We start from the raw sequence: 20,939 nt of genomic DNA on the forward strand, positions 1-20,939 counted from the left end.
CTTACCCTGTGACCCTAGGAAAAAAGACCAAGTCAAACTGGAGCTATAAAGAAAGTTTTCCAAACTAAGTTTAACTTGGAAAATAAATACCAAGAAATAAGGGGAGAGAGGTTCTCCTGAGACTCCTGAGCCCATCAACTTGGAAGTCATCCAAAGTTATCGATGGCAGATTTACCAACCAAGCGCAAGTGGCCAGTTGGAGTTGAAAGTGAACTTGGGGGCCCCTCAAGACACCAACAGAAGAAACATTGTGTCCTTGTTCTGTGGCCATGCACTGTCTTGGGATCATTAGTTTGACCAAGCTTTACAACTGCTTTTTCAAAGACAATGATGCCTGTTTCCTGTATAGTTTATTCAAGTAAACAAAAAGGAGACAGCAAGGTACCATCTCCTCTCTGAGGCAAAACTTTAAAATTTTTATCTAAAGAAAGAAAGCAAGAGATCTGTTCTCTGCATTGTTCCATAAGATAAGCTTATAAGATAAATAGTTCTATTTTGAACTAAGTCCAGCTGGGCAAATGGTTCCCTTTCCCACTACCCACCCACGTTGGTGGATATCAGATTGTTAGTGGATAAAAATGTTTTCAAACAGTTTCTTGAGCTGGTCCTAGTCTCCATCAGTGGGCCCCTACAGAGCTTCTATGGGAAGGTGATTGTGTGTTTCTTCTAGGAAAACAATCATTTCAAAACTCAAGAGTTTATTTTGGATGACATATAAACTCCTGTAAGCAACAGAAAGTGTGCACATCAACTGAACACAGAAAAAATATTGCACAGGGATTAAGAGGGAAACTTTGGAGTCAAACAGGCTTTGATTCTAACCCTGGACTCCACCATTTTCCAAATGGTGACTTCCCCAGGTGAGTCCCCTCACCTCTTCTTTTGTATAACGAGACTATTTCTAGCGTCGACCTCCTAGATTATACGTGAGTATTAGGTGAAATAATAAATCTATAAAAGGTGTATAGCATAAGGTAAGTGTTCAGTAAATATTTATGCTTATTATTAGGCGAAGCCTGTGGCTGGATCTACATGGTACCTACNCGAAGCCTGTGGCTGGATCTACATGGTACCTACTGAATACTGAAAAAATGCCAGTAGTAATTGAATAATTAATGTACTTAGTGCTGAACAGCAGGTCACCTTTGAAATTATCCATTTGAATAACCTTCTGAGTTTCCAAGTTTATATCTGATTTCAACGTACATTCTTTCATTTGTTCATTTATTTGGCAAAGACTTTCTGAGCACACACAATTGCTGATACTATCCTTGAGGATGTGGGAGACTTCCCAGTCAACATGATCTTGGTAAACCCCAATATGAAGACTTGCTTACATTGCATGGACCAAACATGGCATTTCTAAAGAAATCCACAGGGAACTTGCACTGCGTATTTTTTTTTTTTTTTGCATTAGCTCAGGGGGATCATAAAATTAGTTCTTGGTAAGACAAAGCCTGCTCTCCACCTGTGATATGGGGAGATTGGAACTTTCTTATGTAGTTTTCTACATGAATAGACCCTTCTTCAGAGTAGTGATCAATGCAGGAGAAAACACTTTCATTCCCAGAAAACATCTGTGGGGAGATTTTCTCGTGGTGCACACTCATACAAAAGGAATTGCTATTTATGTTCTTGTTTTCACAAAGTTTAAAACTGAACTTTAAAATGGGATCAATGTATGCTTTGCACAGAGTCAAGATAACAAAAGGCTCGAATTGGAATTCTTAAAATACTGACTTTCTTGTTCTATGAAAAAAGTTAGCAATGTCAAGTCATGTATGTATATTGTATATGTGTCAGCAATTGCGTGTATATGTGTGGAATGAAATAAATTATAAATTCATTCATAATTTTAGCAACAAATCTACCTGTGAGCTAATAACGACATTATTTGGCAATTCAGACAATGGTTCATGAACTAGCAGGCAGGCAAGAACGCCTCTCCACTGGAGAAGTGGCCAACTGTGCTAACAAAATGAAGCGTGCGTCCTCCCCCTACCTGCTCTTTGTCGTGGCCATCCCTTTCTGATGACAGCATCACCAAGCTGTTAATTACGTAGGCCTTAAAACCTTACAATTCCCTCTCCCTTGATAACCTCCCCCCACAGAAAATCCATTGCCAAGTTCTGCTGATTCTGCCTACTACAGTGTCTTCAGACCTACATTTCCTAATATCAGGCCCCTCGCACCTTTCACCTGGACAGTCACAGAGGTTTCCTAACTGGTGTCCCAGTCATACTCTCTGACTTTCCCGTTTTTGCTTTCCACGTTCCATCTCACTCTCACGCCGGGCTACTTGTGATAATGCAGAGAGCTAACCGTGCCATTCTGCTCAAAAAACACACGGTTCTCAGAATACAGTCCCAACTCGACATTGAGGCCATAATCTCACCATAAATCTTTTCCAGTCTTATTTGGACTGCTCTCTGTCTTCCCAGGTGCTCTACAAGTCAGCCACACAGGATATTCCAAGCTGTCTGCAGAAGACTTGCACTTTTCTGAGCTATGTTTATATGCATCCTTCCACCTGGAATCACCCTCTCTCCTTCCCTACTTATAATACTCTCAATGTCTGCCTACCACCAAGCTTTCCCTCCCACCTACACCAGACTGACTTGATGTTCCCTGGGCTTCCCAAGCAGTTTGCTATTCTCTCTAGTAAAAAGGTTACTCACATAGGTTGCCCTGTGGCTTTCTTGTCCTAGGCAATGAGCTCCCTGAGAGCAAAGACCATGGCTTTGTTTACTGGTTTCTTATCTTGTCAACTAGAGCATTAAATAAATCCCTGGCACCCGAGAAGAATATAGTAAATACCAGTGGAACTTAAATGTTCGTGAAAACATGGGAATGGCCTGGGTGACTTCTGAAATGTCCCTATTGCCGTGGCATCTGGCACAGACTCACTGGTGCCAGGCCTGTGTCTCAGACCTCCCCCAGTCTGCTTCGTAACACAGCTCGATTTCAAAACCCAGAGGCATATGAGGCAACACACATGGTTTCATCATCCTAGAAGCAATAGGTATGCCTTCTCAAAACTCTTCTCCAAAACTAAGCCTAGTGACAGACTATGTCATCCCAAACCCAAGAAAATGGGACTTGCTCTGAAGTTAGGAAGAGACATGCAACCTCATCAATAATCCAATAATCATATGCAGCAGAGCCCTCCCAGCACAACACAAGAGAAAGCGGCACTTGAATCCTGGCTTTGCCTCTCTCCCTAGTAGTAGATCCTGGCCAAGTACTTAACCCTTTTGAGTTTCAGTTTCTCCATCAGTGAAATGAAAATACGAACATCTGAGATGGGGTCTGTGTTACGGGGGGTGCTCACTAGACACCAGGCAGGTGTTGATGTGCTCCTCCCCTCTTCACTGAGAGTGTTGTGGGGGGTGGGGGGGGCAGCTCACAGTGAAGGTGTCCAGGCTCTGGCCTTTAACCTGGGAATGGTGATGTCCTCTGAATTTCTGCTTCTACCCCGTGTTTCCGTTCTATACTCACATGGATTTAATGAGTTGCTGGTAGCAGGAAATTGACAAAACCTATTCGTGACAATTTACTTGACGTACCTCTTGCCCATATAGAGAGAGCTTAAAGTCTGTGGTTTCAACTGTATCTTTCATGATCTGGGGGAGGGCCAGCCCTCATGGGCCCATCCCATGCGGGTCATTTTAAGACCATCATGACACAACTGAGAGATGGCTAATCGGATTGGAAGGATATAGATACAGAACAAAGGAAAACTAACTGACCCTTACAGGATGTCATAGATTAGTCATTTTTAGAAAATTTTACCTGCTGTAGGGTGGTTTCAAGTTCCCAGCACTAAACTGATGTTGAAGCCTAGAAATTATGTGCTGATCAGGAGTGGACTAGGGTCACACATTGGGCAAGACAAGGGACATTTCTCACCAGAGGCTGGGCAGGGGGGATTGCTTCTGTAAAAAGGCATAGAAGGACCCCATACTATCAAGTATCAAAGTGGCAAAGGAGTGAGCTCGTTCTCATCCCTTCCCTTTCCTCCCCTGGAAAAAAAGGCAAGTATGGTGGGCTTCCCACAAGCCCCTGAATACATGACCCATAGCCTACTAGGGAAGGCTGACCCAAGTGGTATGTATCTGTCTGGGAAAATGTCGGTCCAATTTGCTATAACTCTTTACCTTTGAGGTTCCTCATCTTAGGACTCAAAAGAATAATATACCTAAATACAAAGGATTATGCAAGATACATGGGGATGTACCAGGAGCATAGCAGTTTCAACATATATTCGGATTTTGAAACAAGAAAATCAATTCTCATCTGAGGCTGGAGCGCCCACTAGCTCTTGCTGAAGTGAGAGGTGATTTACTCAGCCCTCCCTAAGGTTCCACTGTGTCATTTGATTTAGCAACTCTATTTTTTTAATGTTTCTATGATCATTCATAGTTACTCAGAACAAAATGGGTAAAAGAATGGTGACAAGGATGTATATCTAAAAGATGTATGTTTTCCTTTTTATACTCACATGGACTTCATGAGTTTCTCGTAGTTGAAAATTGACCACCAAATAGTAAAATATATATTTATATCTAAGGCATACCCATTGCTCCTCTTGGCGCTATCAGATCTCTCTATTTAATGTCCTAGAGCTCAAAGAAAAGTGCCTGGGGAGTGGGGAATGGTGTGGAGAAGGCAGTAATAACATGACCTATTATCCAAAATGAACACACAAGAACAGATCACTTTCCAAAATGTTAGTGATTTCAGAACACAAATGCAGACACGCCCTTAAAAGAAGCATTGGAAAGGAGAAAAACTGGCCAGCTTCCCAAATCTCACTGAATCCAATTGGACTAGGTGATGACCCAGATCAAAGGCATGCAGTGATTGGATGGAGTGCCAGAAGGAACTGGCATCTTCAGAACTGCTGGAAATTAGCCAACTCAACCACACCAAGCAAAAGCAAACTGAAAGTAAATATGGGTGAGTAATTGAATACACATGGGAGTGCTCTTCACAAAATGCAAAGTTTGTGTGTTCCCAAAGGGGCAATTTCCAGGTCTTCAACAGCATAAAGTCAATGGCAAAAATCAAAATGCCCCCCCTTCTAGCCCAGAGACTGAACCTTGGCTTCTATCAAAAAGAAAGGGGCGAAATCTCCTCTTTGTCATCACCATCTTCCCTGCACTTCTGTATCCCCTGCACCTAAATAGCTTTGTTTCTAATCTAATTTCTGGGTGAAATACGATTTTTCAAATTTGGGGAAATTCTCTCCAGATTAGCAAGCTCTGCAGTTTATGATGCTGCCTTCGGTGGAAAGGTTACATGTTGCAGGGTGGTTTCAATTTCCCAGCACGAGACTGATGTGGAAGCCTGGACATTATGTGCTTCCTCAGAGATGTGATTTTCCAGTAAACCATCATTTCCATGGTGCCTTGCCATCCTCTGATGAAGAGCGCGGATAAGACCACTACTGACTGGGACTTTAGGGAAAGGGTCCACCCAAGGAACCACATGCCATTTTCACCCTGAAATCCTCTTCAATTACTTCTCTTCTTACTTGCATGGTAGGACGGATGAGATTAGTTTACACCCCACTCCCCACGCCCGCATACCTCCCAAACCCCACACCTACCTGGAAGTTTAAAACAAAGATGACAAATTCTTTTCTGCAGGTTCCAAGTAAGACCCAGGAATATCAGGATGGGGGCTTTGGGTAGGAAACATCTTGAAAATGAAAGTCTGAATGAGGCTCTAAAGACAGTAAAACAAAGCAGGACATTCTTTTCAAACTTGGTTCCCTTTTTAAAAATATGGATCACATTCTCATAGAGGGAAACAGAACAAAATGTAGCAGCACTTAAAGGATTTCCTCTCTCCAAGTTTTCTCCGGTCCCTTAATTGTGTTTAAGCCTTGTTGAGTACTTTGTTTACGGTCCCTAGTGTGGTGATTTGCATCCCCCTCTCTGGGTTGCTGTTGGCCAGAGCCCGCAGCTGTCTCAGTCCGATTCTGGCTGGGAAAGGTAAGAATCTTTGCCTTGCTTTTTGAAAAGATCTGGGAGAAAAATGTTGAATGCCTACACAGGGGTAGTAGGGGGTCGTGGGGGGGCATCTACTTAATTCAGGCACTGGAAGCTTTCTGAAAAGTTTCCCAAACTTGAAAGAATGTCCTGGAGCCATGTGTTTTAAAAAGAACCAGAAAGATTTCTTCTCCTTCTGAAAGGCTTGCAGAAAGAAGACTGGTTCCATTGTGCATAAGATTTTGCATTTGGGGGCAGGTGTCCCTTAAAGAATTCCCAAGGGGGGTTAATATCTTATAGGCACAGAGTGGAAGCAGGTAAAAATATCCAAAGACATCAGGCATTGATCACTAGGAATTCTCCCTGAATTGCAATTCGAAGAGGTCGGCTGAGACTGCATGTGTCCCTGGGTACAATGATTGGTGCCTATTCTTCGTATACAACTTGTTTTATCCCAAAGCTTTCTTCGTCTTTGTATTTATCAATACAAATCATCAATTGCCTACTTAGAGTCTGGAGATGTGCATCTGTGTACCTAGGCATGTGCACACTCTCTGTGAGGAGTTAGGGTGGTGAGATGCCTGGAGCCTGGAAAGGCTGAAGAATGCTTTCCTGTTACAAATAATGACAGACTTGCCCCCGTTCCCAGCACACAGATTCACTCACCATCCCTTATTATAGATTCAGCCAAGGGCTCACTGCAGAAAAAGGGTACCTCTGGTTTCTCTCTGGTGAAAGTCTGATTCGTGTACCTTTGATTTTGGTAATAGGGGAATATGATATTCAACAGGGTAAGGTGATATTGAGAGCTTCAGTGGGCTTACTGGATTCTTTTGGGGGGAAAGAGACCTATGCTAGAAAATGGAGAGGAACTGTGCCCAAAGCCCACAGTTTGCAGATGGGAGGGACTGATGCTCTAATAAGGAGCGTCCCCAGAGCCTCTAATGTATGTAGCCAGCGGCCTCCATATCACCATCTTCCCAGGGCAATGTTGGCAAGCGCCAAAATGCCCTGATCTTAAGCATCCCTTATCTTTGACACCAACTGACAGCATTTCTCCTGGATGATGGCTTTGTCTCCTGTGGCCCCACGTTTTAAAAGTACAAGGATGACAGCTAGAAGGACCTCCAGGTAATCACCATTCTCAGCACACTGGCTCCCCTGACTCGGTGAAGTCAGGCCTCAGGGACTTTTCAACTTTATTTATTTTTTTGAGATGAAGCAGCTCTCTCTCTGACTTCCATTCTAGAAAAAAGGACTTCTGTTCCCTCCCTCTTTATGATAAAATCATCAAGGTATTTTTACTAAATGCAGGATGCTATCTTAGAACAGAGGGGAGATGCCTGGGAAAATCCAAGCCCTGCACCAATGTTAAAGAAATCTAACAACCCAGGAGAAAGAAGGGAACAAATATCTTCTGAGATTTAATTTACATTTGTAGATTTGCCGTAGTAATTAAAACTTGTAGAGGTTAAAATATAGAGGATGGATAACTTTTAGCTACAGAATTTTAGGGATGAGCTTATAATAGTGTCCCAGTATTTTCTCATTTTTCTCTCGAAAAGGCAATCTGGGCTTTAAATTTTCAAATAGCTTATCTGTAAAAAAAGTATAAACCTGTAAGGCCACTTGGGGAACGGGTGGATATAAACCCTTAACTTTACTATTTGAGAGTGTGATGGATGCATCAAGCGATGTATACTTAAATGTTTAAAATATCTTGCTCCTAAAAGTGGACCAAGGAGCAGCAGATCGGCATCAGTCAGGAGCTTGTTACAGACCTACTAAATCAGATTCTACATTTAACAAGCTTTCCACATGATTTATGTGCCCATTAAAGACTGCGGTTCAAACCAAGGGTTTCTTTCTTTCTGTGTGACCTTTGTGAGATTATTTAACCCCTCCGAGCCTCATTTATAACTATTTATAAACTCATTTGTAAACTAGTGAGAATTAAAGTTAATGCATGCACACTTATGGGTCACAGCCACAGTGGGTGCTCTGTAAATGACAGCGATGATGGTGTTGATGATGGTGATAATTTCAGCCAAAAGTACTCACCTCCTAGCATGAGTAGTAAGTGATCGTGTTTAAATCAAGATGATTGGTTTCTCCCTCAACCATAGAGGTTTGCATTTCTGACCCTCATTCCTTAGTTATCAATTAATATCAAACAAGGGAGGTTTTAAGCTTCAGATGGGCCCCCACACTTATAAATAAAGAATACTGGGGAAGCCTAGGAACATGGCTTTTTGCTGGCTTACAGGCTGAATTCAGCTGCCCTATGACTTCACAGCTGTTCCTGCTGCCCTAAAGTGTCTGTCCCTTCAGCTCTGTCCCCTCAGCTGGGTCTGCAAAGCTGACTCTGGGATTTTCTTAGGAAAATGCCTGATGGGTGGGAGGACGATCTGGAGGTTAGCTGGGGAAAAAATGAGTAAAGCAAAGCCGTCTACTTAGTAAATGCTACAAGAGAAATAAAAGTAAAAGCTGGCTCCTCTCTCTGGGGACTCTAGAATGATTCTGACTTATCATGTCACTGAGCAGAGTTGGGGGAAGCCAAAACTCGAAATCTGCTGGCAAGGAAGAGAAGGAAGAAAAAAAAATGACAGGGAGGGGCAATCCGGAGGGGGAGGAAATAAAAAGAGAGAGAGGGAAAGACAAGCGTCATTTAGGAACGGAGGTAGAGCGAAAGAAGGAACTCCAGGGTCTGAAACCAACCACACAGCACAGTATTTTTCTACCTTTTCTTTTCCCCAGAGGAGATTCATGTCCTATCATTTTATTGACAGACGCGCTATTACAGGCTCTTTTCCCAGAAGTTGACCGAAGAAACCCAAGCGCTGCTGTTTCTTCCCTCCCAAGTCCGGTGGCTCCCCTGCTAATGGACTGCTTTTCTCTGAGGTATGTGTATGTCCTTTGGAGACAGATCTTCATTTGCAAGTTAGCTTATGTAGCAGCTTTTTTTGGGGGGGGGGATTTATTTTGCTTTCCAACATCATCTCAAATATCCTTTCACTGGCCTAATAATGATACTAGGGTATCACTGGACAGCAATGATTAATTTTGGTGACTAAAAATTACATGCAAACAGGCAGTTCTAATATTTAGCTTTGTTGCACAGGGAGCGATATGTTGATTTGGGCTTGAATTTGCTTTCAGTGGATGCTTAATATGTTCCAAGTATTAATCTCCTTAAAGTAGCCTCAAGAATCTTCTTCTAAATTTCTTCAGTGGCTGCAATTGCTCGATTCTTTAGCTGTTCCATCGCTTCTCAGGGACGAAAGAGAATGACGTAACATGTCTGAACAGCAGACAAGAGCATTCACTGATTTCTCCTAGGCAGCCTTTCAACCAGATGCTTTTGACCAAGAGTTTCAGATTTTGTCCTAAAGTGTTCTGGTTCAAAATATCCAGAAAGGTACATCGCAGCAAAGGCATGGGAAAATAAATTAAGTCTAAAACTTTGCTGAAAATCTTGCATGCTTATTTTTTAAATACATGTCATGGTCCGCATAGGATTGAAAGTCCTTGTTGAGTTCCATGGAAATTTTTGAATTCACAGCTCATTACTCTAATAGTTAATCTTATCTTTAATGTAAGAAAGTACAAAATTATATCCTACAAAATTAAATTGCTTTTCCCCTTACTTTTCCTCTTTCAAGTGGATTGGAAAGTATTGCCCCATTTCAGATCACAAATCCTGGTCTTATTGCCGCTCAATTTTTGCTGACCTGCACCCCCACCGCAGTCCCAGGACACATGTTGCACTGTTAAATAGTAACAACAATAAAGACCTGCTGACGGTCATCGGCTATAGAAGAACATCATTCGTACACTGGCTGCTGGGCTTGACACTGATCTCGTAGGCAGTGAATGGGTGATAATTTGGAATGCATGTTATGCCTGAAAACATTGGCAGAGTCTAAATTGCGATGAGTTTTGGAATGGTCCGTGCAAAGGATTGTTTATAGTGTATTCTGCCCATGAGGGAGGCTGTCTTTTGGATTAGGATTGAGACTTTTCCGTGCAGTTAGAGGAATGAGAAGCAATAGACAGAGCGGAAAGCCTTGTAAAAAACATTTGTAGATCGTCAGGGTATATTAAACACTGTAAAGTGCTTCCTGCTTTTTATATCTTCCCTTTTTTTTATGGCTATCGCTTTATCTTGCTTTTTGCAAAGAGAATGCAAACAATCAGGGGGAAAAATATGAAAGTTGATTTTCACATTCATCTGTGCCTCCTAGAAAAGAACCCAGAAATGTTGCCCCAGCTCTTTACTTCTACTTACAGGGCTCACTCTGATGCATTTACCTGATCTGTTCTGTCTCCTCCACAGCTTCCACCCTGGAGAGAGCCCCCAGGTCTAGTCTGTGAACCCAGCTAGGAAACATCGCTAGCAAAAATGACTGAAGAGCCCATAAAGGAGATCCTGGGAACCCCAACGTCTTCCAAGCCCATGACAATGGAGAAGAGCCCCAACAGTGAAGTGGTGGTCACCACGGTCCCTTTGGTCAGTGAGATCCAGCTGACGGCTGCTACCGGGGGTGCTGAGCTCTCCTGTTACCGCTGCATCATCCCCTTCGCCGTGGTGGTCCTCATCGCGGGGATAGTGGTCACTGCTGTGGCTTACAGCTTCAATTCCCACGGCTCCATCATTTCCATCCTGGGTCTGGTCCTCCTGTCATCTGGACTTTTTTTGTTAGCCTCCAGTGCCTTGTGCTGGAAGGTGAGGCAGAGGAGCAAGAAAGCCAAGAGACGGGAGAGTCAGACAGCTCTTGTGGCAAATCAGAGAAGCTTGTTTGCCTAGGACTGAAGGAGACCACATGGGATATGTGGCCTGAAAACCTTCCTCTTGCTGTGTCATCCACTTCACCCAGAACTAGAGTGGGAGAGGATGAACGGTGCATTGCAGCAGACCAGGGGGCTGGGGGTGAACTGATGGTGGGAGGGCAGAGGGGGTTCTTTTGGATGAAGAATCTACTTGTGTCTTCCTTAATGACAAACTTAACTCTAAGGGCTATTTCTAAGACTGAAAAATCAGCTTTTTCTCTGTATTAGACATTTGAGGGGTCATGGGAGGTGCACGGCATTAGACAACGTTTGGTTCACCTTGGAAAGTGGCCAAGGAAATATGAGAAAATAGTCAGATAGTTCTGGCACACCAGCGACCTGCCTCAAAAAAAAAAATACAAAAACTCACACTTTTAAGAAGTTGTATCATAAAAAAATATTCTGCCGAGATTCTAAATCACCTCGGACTTTGCATCCTTCTATGAAATTCTGTGAGAATTTTTTCTAATAAGTTGATTCTCTGGCATCTTTTTTTTTTCAATAACTCATCACTGGTGGTACTTTTTCTTAAGGAATAAACTAATTTTTTTATGTTTTAACATTGGACAGTTTTTGATGAGTCAGAAGCTAAAAGGTAAAAGATGTAGCTACTAAATGACATGGGGGGTTAAATTAATATTAAAATAATCCAACCTAGCACTTTTGATGATTTTTATATAAAGTTTAATGTACATTTCATTCAAAATAATAAATACTTATTGCTGCTGAAATTTCTTAAATGCTAGTTGCTGTTATAATTATGTTTACTGCAGTTCCAAATTGCCCATCTTCCCTTGCCTCATTGGCAATGTCTCAAATGTATTTCTCTCGAATGGGCATGTTGCTTCTCCCTAACTTATCTAGAAGATTTTTTATTTTTTATTGTATCATTCTTTCATGACTTGTGAAGAATAATATTAATTATGTTCACTACGTTCTAAACAATTTCTATGCCATTAACAATTAGGAAATCAATGCCTGGAGTCAGGAATTTTATAATGTGTTATGAAGTGTGTGTTATCTATTCAGTCAGTGGGTTAAATATTTCCTTCACCTATTTTTGAGCATCAACTATATGCCAGGCATTGTGTAGATCCTCAGGCTGCTGAACTGAGTTAGTTCTAATACAACGCAAATAAGATCACTGCTTGACTTCTGTGGCTAGTGAGCTATTCTACACCCAGCTAGGACTCTACCCCGGAAGTCCCACCAGGGATATCCCTGGTCCATGTAGTTTAAACCACATGAAACAAATGTGAGAAGATAGTGAGGCACGAAGCCTTCCTTAAACCTTGGAAATCCAAAGCAAAACAAAAGAAACCTCAGGTAGCACTTTGAAGAGAGACTGTTGCCTGGTGCCCGAGTAGTTCTGTTAAGGAGAGAAGCCTTGATGGCCTCGCTTGTCCTGGCTTTGAAGGTCAGATGGCACAAGCCTGGAGTTGTTCATTATAGTAGAGTACACCACAATTATCTTAAATGCATGCGCATCCACACTCTTCTGGGCCAAATGCAAGCATGTAGCGTCAGGTTGGTTTTAATGGGAGGAAGTTTGTGCTTTGACACGCCTCTTTTCTGCTCAGAACAGTCAAAGGCTCCCCATTGCTGATGAAGAAATTTCTTAGGCAAGTGTTCAAGGTTCTCCACTATCCGATCCAAACAGATGTATCCAGCTTTCACTTCACTCCAGCCGAAAACTCATGAGTAAGCCAGATCAGACTATTCGCCATTCTGAATCAGACTGTGGTTTCCTGCTTCCATGTATGTTCAACTTCTGTTCTCCCTCCTCCGTAATGCCATCCTGTCCCTCTCTGTCTCAACGTCTCCAAATCCTGCTTCTCATTAGAGCCCCAGCCTAAATCCAACCCCTTCCTAAAAAGCCTTCCCTTTTATCTCAAAATAATTACTCCTTTGAAGTCTTTACTTATTTATTCTCTGACGGCACCTTTCATTTTCTACCATGTTGGCGGCATAAGTGTTTTATCCTCTTCCGAATCTCCTTAGAAGGGATGATGTCTTTTTTTTTTTAACCCTCATGTAATGCCAAATAAAACATCTTGTACAGAGCAGGTACTCAATAAATGTTTGCTAAATGAACTAAAGAATGAAAAGTCAGAAAGTGAGTGTTTTATCTAGAATCACAGTCCATTTATTTTACTCTCTTAAAAGAAAATATTTTAGTTCTCAACTCTCCCCAAAAAGGTCATCCTACTCCTCCCTGCCTCAACTGTAAGCAACAGGTGTAGCTGAGTATTCACTACCTTCCTACTTCTCTAGCCACACCTGCCCTTCAAAATGCTTGATTAAGTAAACTCATGAATGATTTCAGGCCACCAGGGGGCCTCATGCTGTTACCTGAATCCCGAAGGAAACACTGTGGAATGACAAATTATAACAACTGAAATGGAATCATATCTGGACATAGCAATATCTCTCCTAAATGTGAGGAGTTGGGGAAGATTCTCCACTGAGCCCACTACTACTCTCCTCCCTAAGCCACTTCACAATGGCTACACCTGGGTCCTCTTGTCAATAGAAGAGCCCTGTCTGGGAGCCTTTAGTCCCATTAAAGGATACACACCTCTGCAAAGCTGTAAGGCACAAAGATTGTACTGTGAATTCTAACTCCCATGAGGGTGAACTATGATATCACAATTATTTCATAACAAATGTCTTTACTGGGCAAGGTTTGTCTTTTCAAATGGTTTTATTATATAGTGATAAGCAGATATGGAATGCATGCATAAGCATGACGCAGGTACATATGTATTACAAAGATAACCTGGCCCCATCCTGGAGCATCGGAAACCAGCTGTATCACCCAGCTGGATAACCCTAAACCCTATACATCCTGGGTCACACAAGAACAACTTTTGACCTCATCTTGTGCAGGTCTCGACCTAGGTGAGAATCACAGCCACCCAGGTGACCCTGTGCTTCCCACCTCACTGTCTTGGTGAATCTTGGGAATCTTGCCTAGAGAAGATGATCAAGGCCATATGGATCATGCAGGTGGCTGAAGCCCAGGAGAGCCAGATCACAAATCCTCAAACCTACCTCTTTGTATCATCACCACTCATAAAAGGGGGTGGGGGGAGATCTCCTGGTCTCCTGGGAAGTATTATGGTTTTGAACACAGAAGATTTGATTATAAATATACCAGTTCTCCTGTTAAACTAATCAGATGACCTTGAGCAGTTAAGCCTCATCTTTAAAATAAGGTTAATTTTTAAGAATTATTTAGATTTTGTAAACTATAAAGTACTACATAATGGCAAAGTTGCTACTTATGGTAATATCTAACGTTGACTTTAGCTTCTTTCTCTACTTATTATCCCAACATGTCATTAAGCATCAAGCAGCCCCCTGTTTTGGTTAATTGACTTTAATCAGTCACTTTGTTTAACCTTGACATTATCCATAAAGGCTTTCTAGACCCAAAATAATCTGAGGAAAGCTCCTGTTCCAAAGATGAATCATCACTTACATTTCCTTAATATTGTTGTAATTTTCAGTGCTTTAACATACATTGGAAATACTGTAAAGGTATATGTAATATGGACATTCAATTAGGTGCCCTCAACATAAAAGAGATTAGGATCCTAGAGTAAGAAATCCTCCCCACCCCACCCCCACCCCTGGTGCTGCCATTCAAGCCAGTCTTGTCCTAGGCTGCCCCACAGAAAGGAAGACTAAAGGCAGAAACCTAAAGAGAAACAAAAGAAATATACTCCTAGTGCCTGGCTTTTGAGCTTCCAAGGGCATCCCAGTGATTTAGGGCTTATCTACAGAATTGTCAAGGGTAGTTTGTTTATAGTTAATTTTTATATTACTCCTTGACTTTAGTACTTAATCTTGTATACAACAGTATTCAACTGTACCTGATGTTACCCAACATTCTCCATCACACTTTGAGGCTGGAAGGGCATGTGTCCACTCAGCTCTTTGGAGGAGCAAACCACATTGAGAGAGAATAAGTGACTTGTTCAGTCAAGGTCTCACAGCCAGGACCAAAATGTTGACCAGATATTGTAGTTATCCCAGATATATAACAAGCCATAACCTATCATTTCCAGAATGTCTCTTTAGAAAAGGAAGACAATAAGGGTGTTCTGACGTGGACTTTTGAAAAATCCTTCTTGAAGTATAATGTACATGGAGAAAAGTGTACAGCTCAATGAATTTCACGAACGTGTGGAGCTAAAACCCAGATGAAGAAACTAAATGCAGCAGCTTCCCCAAGTACCCCTTAAAGCTACTTCCAGTCGTTCTCTTTCTGGGGGGACATTATTCTCACCTCTAACACATAGAGTAGTTTTGCTCATTTTTTAACTTTATATAAATGGAATCATACAAAGTCTACTCTTTGTGCCTGGCCTCCTGATGTGCCATCACTTCCAAGATTAGTTTATAAAGACATTGAGGCTTTTGTCTTGATCTCTCTCTCTCTCCTCTTGCCTTGCTCTGGGAGAAGCCCTCTGCTATGTCAGGAGGACACTCAGGAAGCTGTGGAGAGGCCTATGTGGTGAGGAATTAAGGCCTCCAGCTAATAGCCGGAGAGGAGCTGAGACCTACCAGCAACTACCTCGGTGAACTTAGAAGTGGGTCCTCCCACAGTGGAATCTTCTGATGACTGTATCCCCAGCTGGCAGCCTCATTAAAACCTCCTAAGATACTTTCAGCCAGAACCACCCAGTCAGGGCTGAATTCTATGATTTTTGTGGGCCCTAGGCACTTTTGTCTTCATGGGCCCTTTCTTTCACTTGAAAGAAAAGAAAAAGAAAGAAGAATGAAAGGGAGAGAGAGAAAGAGAGAGAGAAGGAAGGAAGGAGGGAAGGAGGAGGGAAGGGAAGGGAGGAGAAGGGAAGGGAAGGGAAGGGGGATGTATTTCACTTACTACAAGAAGAACACTGTACTGACAAGTATTGTGGGCTCTAGGCACTGCACATACTGGACCTAATGGATAAATTGGCCCTTCACTCAGCTAAGTCACTCATGGATTCCTGACCCACAAAAACGGAGAGGTAATAAATGTGTGTTATTTTAAGTTACTACGTTTTAGAGTAATTTGTTGTTCAGCAACAGATAATCTTGTGCTCTTGAGAAATTTCCTCTACCTGACTTTTGGTGTATGTACACGCATATCTCTGTTGAGAATAAACCTAGGAGTAGAATTCCTGGATTAAAGGGTAGGTGTGTATTCAGCTTTACTTCCAGAGTTTTCGAAAACGGTCAAATCAATGTATTCTTTCACCAGCACTGTAAGAGAGTTCTGGATGCAGTACATCATCATTAATTTTTTAAATATTTTCGATCTTCCATTTTAGTCATTGTGGTGGATGTAACACTTGCTCTTAAAATACATATTTAAGAAAAGGGATATGACACCAGAAACTGGCCTCTACTAGGGCAGAGCAGGCTGGGGGGGGAGAAGAGATTAGAGTGGAAAAATACGAATTAGATTTGGGCTTTGAAAAAGCGAAGAAGAAGAGATAAACTCTCCAGGCAATGCTCTGGAGACCAGAAACCAGGCTAAAGACTGAGAATTGAGTTCTCCATGCTAACAACATGTACAGAGCTCTCACTATGCTCCAAGCATCATGCTCTGAGCTTTGCATGGATGATCTCTTCTGATCCTCACCCCAGTCCAATGAAGGAGGTACTATTATTACCTCCATTTGATAGATGAGGACACGGAGTCACAGATTAAGCCAAGTAATTGATATCACACAGCTACTAGAGTAGGATCTGAGTTCAGATTCTAGAACCCACTCATTTCCCACCATGTTGATACTCCCTGGTACACAGTAACCTTCCAATACCTGACTCTTGAATAAATGTCCCAAACAGAAGCTGAGTAGCACAGGGCAAGAGTCTGAGCTAAAGCTAAAGAGGGAGTTAACAGTTTTGAGAAACCAGGACTAAAAAGGTAGATGATTACTGAATCATTTGCCATCTGAAGCCAGGTCTTCTTATAATAATTCCCATATAGTTGCAGCATTTTGCACCTTTCAAGACACTCCTGTTAGCAAACGTAGGACTGACCCAGGACCCCAGCCACATCTTCCACCACCAAATCTGGTGCTTTCACTCTCAGCCTCCTTGAGTTTCCTGTGTGGAAAATTCAAGACTCAGAATTATCAGCAGCCTCAGCCCGAAACTGGAGGCAGGGTGTGACGGAAATGCATAGCAGGAAAACTTGACATACTTTAGGGGGAATCAAAGAAGGCTTCCTGCAGGTGGTGACTTGATAAGAGCAGGACAGGTGGAGGAGTTGGCCAGGTGATGGGAGTAAGTAAGAAGAAGCAGTCAGGGATACTTCCAGAGGGAACACCCAGAGTGAGTGCCAAAAGGTCATGGGGAGAGCTAGCCCTCAGCCTCTCTACCTCACTGGATCACTGTAAGGCAACAATGAAAAAAACTCCTTAAGGGGATTTACCAATTACAAAATTCTGTCCAAGCAAAGAGGCTCAATAATTCCAATATCCATAGGGTTCAAACTTACAAGCAGACAATCAACTGTTCAGGTTCTAATTGAGCAGAAACACTTCACTTTAATGTATAAGCACTATGGGGATGGTGAATAAAAAACATTATCATAACTTAAATCTTCCTCCTCATCATCATTTCAATAACTATTTTCCCTGAAGATGGTGTAGCACTCTGGTTAAAGGTATGGACTCTAGACACAAAGTGCCTAGACTTGAAATTCAGTTTTACCATTTCCTTGCTCTGTATCCTGTATAAGTAAATTTGTACCTCAGTTTCCTCATCAACAAAACGGGAATATTAATGGTATACCTCATAGAGTTGTAATAACTATTAACTGAGTTAATAGATAAAAAGTGCTTTATGTCAATGACCTGTACTCAATATGTTAAGTATTACTAGCATCTATATTAAAGTTAATTTTAAAGCCTAGCCAATATGCTTTGAGGGAGTTTTATGACATATAAAGCTAAAGAAATTACCAGAAAATCAGTTCAAATGAGATATTAGTAGAAAAACAGCAGTTTACCTCATGAGAGAAAATGCAAACACTGAGAGAAAACGGGTTGACATAGAAATTTGCATTCGGTCATATCTGGCAAGAACACACACCCTCCAAATCCATGTACATATCAATGTTTTGTTTTCTCAGTCAGAAGCTGTTTGTGTTCAGCATACTCATATCCAAATTTACATATCTGAAAAATAACGCTGATGCCGTCAAGCTACCTGAGAAGGACTGGTTAGCATTTGGACAGTGCTTTGAAGTAGGCATAGCGATTTGATATTCATTGCCTTGCTAACTCTTTCCAGAAGCACTGTGAAATACTATCCTCATGTTGAGATGGGAAAGTTGGGGCTTGGAAAGGTTAAATGGTTTGCTCATGATCAAACATTTTATATATGACAGAAATAAGACGCATGTCCTGATCCAGGTCTTCTGTCTTGCTATTCCACCTTGCCCCTGCCTCACTAATCTGGGCATTGTAGGTTCCTATGGAATGCCCTCCCTTGGGGCTCTATGCCCCCTCCCAGACAACTAAGAATGTTTCAACAAGTCTTGAAATTGGTTATACTTACAGCTATGCTTTATTGTTCTTTCTGATTGGACACAGATATTTTTTAAAGAGTTAAGGTGGTGAATTGAGATTTGCATCAATATCTGAAATAAATACATAGTTTTATATCATGCAGAAAATATAATGTGATTATACAATGCACACTTTTCACTAACCAGCTCTTGCTGCTTTTGAGAGTTTGTTTGTTTGTTTGTTTGTTTTAGATAATAGAAGCTTACATCTCCATAAAGCTTATGGTTCAAACAGAGATTGTCTTTATCAGTGGTTCCCAAATGTCTGTCCAAGCCCTGACAACACCAGACTCACCAGGGGCTCTATAAGACCAGGGTTCATAGGTGCTGATCTCAGAGACCCTGGTTCAGTAGATTCAAAATGGACCTTATGTACTGTATGGTGACTGACATAACATAATAAAACTAACAACAACAACAAAATGGGACCCTAGATCTGTATTTAAAAACAAACAAAACCCTCCAAAATATCCCAGAAAATGAAAATTAATAACCACAGTATTTGGGGCACCTGGGTGGCTCAGTCATTAAGCGTCTGCCTTCGGCTCAGGGTGTAATCCCGGCATTATGGGATTGAGCCCCGCATCTAGCTCCTCCGCTATGAGCCTGCTTCTTCCTCTCCCACTCCCCCTGCTTGTGTTCCCTCTCTCACTGCCTGTCTCTCTCTCTGTCAAATAAATAAATAAAATCTTTTAAAAAATAACCACAATATTTTTCTCTACAGATTGTTTCATTTCTCAATAAATTCATAATAAAGTAAAAGATTGATAAGTATAGTTTTGTCAAGGGCAAGAAATCAGGTAATATGGCAATATTTATTAATATCTAAATGCATATGCTCTTTATTCCAACTTTATTTCACTTCTGAAAATCTATGTGATGATAACTTTTATATCTTTACATAGATACAACAGAACTACAAGAATATTTATAGGACCACAATACACTAGAATGTTTTTCTCTGGAATTCTATTTTTACTTTCGTATTCAGGTTCTTTCCCCACTTATGTTCAAAATAAACAACTGTAGCATTAAAAAAAAATCTTTCTTTCTGCATTGCCAGCATTGGCACACACTTACCCAAAAACCAACCTTTGAATGGATTATGGTACACCTGTATTACATATACTCTATAGCTAATAAAATGAATGAGGCAAATTGGCACATACTAATATTAATTTGGAAGGGTGTCTGCAATACATTATGTGAAAGGCAAATTTTCAACTAATATTTATCATACGCCACTTTTTGTCATATGCCAATAAATCGGAAGTGTATTTGAGCTTATTTAAATAAAAACTATAGAAGAACCCACGGTGACTCATTAAGAGCATGTCCATCATTGAAGGGTTAATTCAAGGAGAAGGAGACAATTTTTCTTTAGACTCCTCTAAATTGTTTTGATTATTATAATGAGCAGTAATTAGCTTTAAAAGAATATAGAATGAGAGGGGAAAATAAAGTGGTTCTTGGAGAAATATTACAAATAAAAATAAAGAGCTCGTAAGTGATTCTAGTATACAGCCATGTTTGGGAACTGTTGAATCAAGCCAGACTGGGATCCTCTCCATTCACTCATTCATTGGTTCACTCACTTGCTTAATATTTACTGGGCATGAATCGCTTCTCGGCCTTTTGGCTAAGATCAAGTGTAATATTTACTGGGCATGTACAATGTGTTAAACACTGGTAGGTATCGGAGATCCAAGCATTAAAAAGAAACATTTTGTGATTAAATTAAGAAAGTCTGGCTAAGGTAGTTCAGGCATAAACTTTCTACAAAGACAATAAAAGGTTACAGGGTCAATGACCCAATCTGTGTATTAACCACATATATTTGGGTTCCTGTACCTCTGGTATCAAGATAGAATGGGAACAAAGTGCCTACAGTAATTTGGAATAAATACCAGAAAGACTCTTGAGTGTGAAAGTAATAGGAATATAATATACACTCTATTGCTTTGCCTTTCCTTTGTATTTAATCATCAATTTTTATAGACCATAGCCTTATGTGTGTTTGGTTTCATTGCATTAGCTGTGGTACAGCATTAGTAAATTAATGAATCGTCAATAATTGAAACTATTCCTTCAAAAGATGGCCATACCCTAAAAATACCCTTTGCCTAGGAACGCTGAAGAGTAGTAGAGAAAAACCCAAGCAGGTGGCATTGAGAACACATTCTGTGTGGTTTTAACATAGAATGGACCAGCCAGCACTGAGTCACAGTTCTGATACCCACTGCTCACAGGTTCCCCAGCGTTTTCATTGGGAAGTAGCCCATGTCCAAAAAAAATAGAATTACCCTTTTGCTCCATCTCAGCCTCCTATCGAGAAAAGCAAACACAGATGATTTTCCATTTCAAGTTCAAATACAGAATGGATTGCTTCTTGTTTTGCTTGACTGGGGTAGTTAATGAGAGTTCAGAGACTGGCACTCTGCCAGGCACAAATCAGTTGGGATCACATTGTCAAATGAACCCAGAAAAAGACATAGAGAGGGGGGAGGGGTCGACACAGAAAAACTATAAGTTTGGAT

General features: G+C 41.3%; 1 protein-coding gene and 1 pseudogene across 2 annotated transcripts; both read left to right on the plus strand.

The window, feature by feature from the left end:
* The first annotated feature begins 5,950 nt into the window (after positions 1-5,950).
* TMEM100 (transmembrane protein 100) lies at positions 5,951-12,895 on the plus strand. 2 transcript variants are annotated; one of them, XM_019806277.2, is made up of 3 exons: positions 5,951-5,999; positions 8,786-8,897; positions 10,333-12,895. In XM_019806277.2, exon 3 carries the CDS (start codon positions 10,399-10,401, stop codon positions 10,801-10,803), a length of 405 nt encoding a protein of 134 aa, XP_019661836.1. In that variant the 5' UTR covers positions 5,951-5,999; positions 8,786-8,897; positions 10,333-10,398; the 3' UTR covers positions 10,804-12,895. The 2 variants fall into 2 exon arrangements, with proteins under 2 accessions (XP_019661836.1, XP_011231043.1); XM_011232741.3 differs by lacking the exon at positions 5,951-5,999 and having other exon boundaries at positions 8,649-8,897.
* A 7,126-nt stretch (positions 12,896-20,021) lies between these two features.
* On the plus strand, positions 20,022-20,187 carry LOC117795861 (annotated as a pseudogene).
* The last annotated feature ends 752 nt before the right edge of the window (positions 20,188-20,939 follow it).

The sequence above is a fragment of the Ailuropoda melanoleuca genome, chromosome 13 (assembly GCF_002007445.2).
Source record: "Ailuropoda melanoleuca isolate Jingjing chromosome 13, ASM200744v2, whole genome shotgun sequence".
Classification (NCBI taxonomy): Eukaryota; Metazoa; Chordata; class Mammalia; order Carnivora; family Ursidae; genus Ailuropoda; species Ailuropoda melanoleuca.

What these genes read in the sequence shown, in the direction of transcription:
- TMEM100 (XM_019806277.2), top strand. Translation starts at nt 10,399, where the DNA reads ATGACTGAAGAGCCCATAAAGGAGATCCTGGGAACCCCAACGTCTTCC.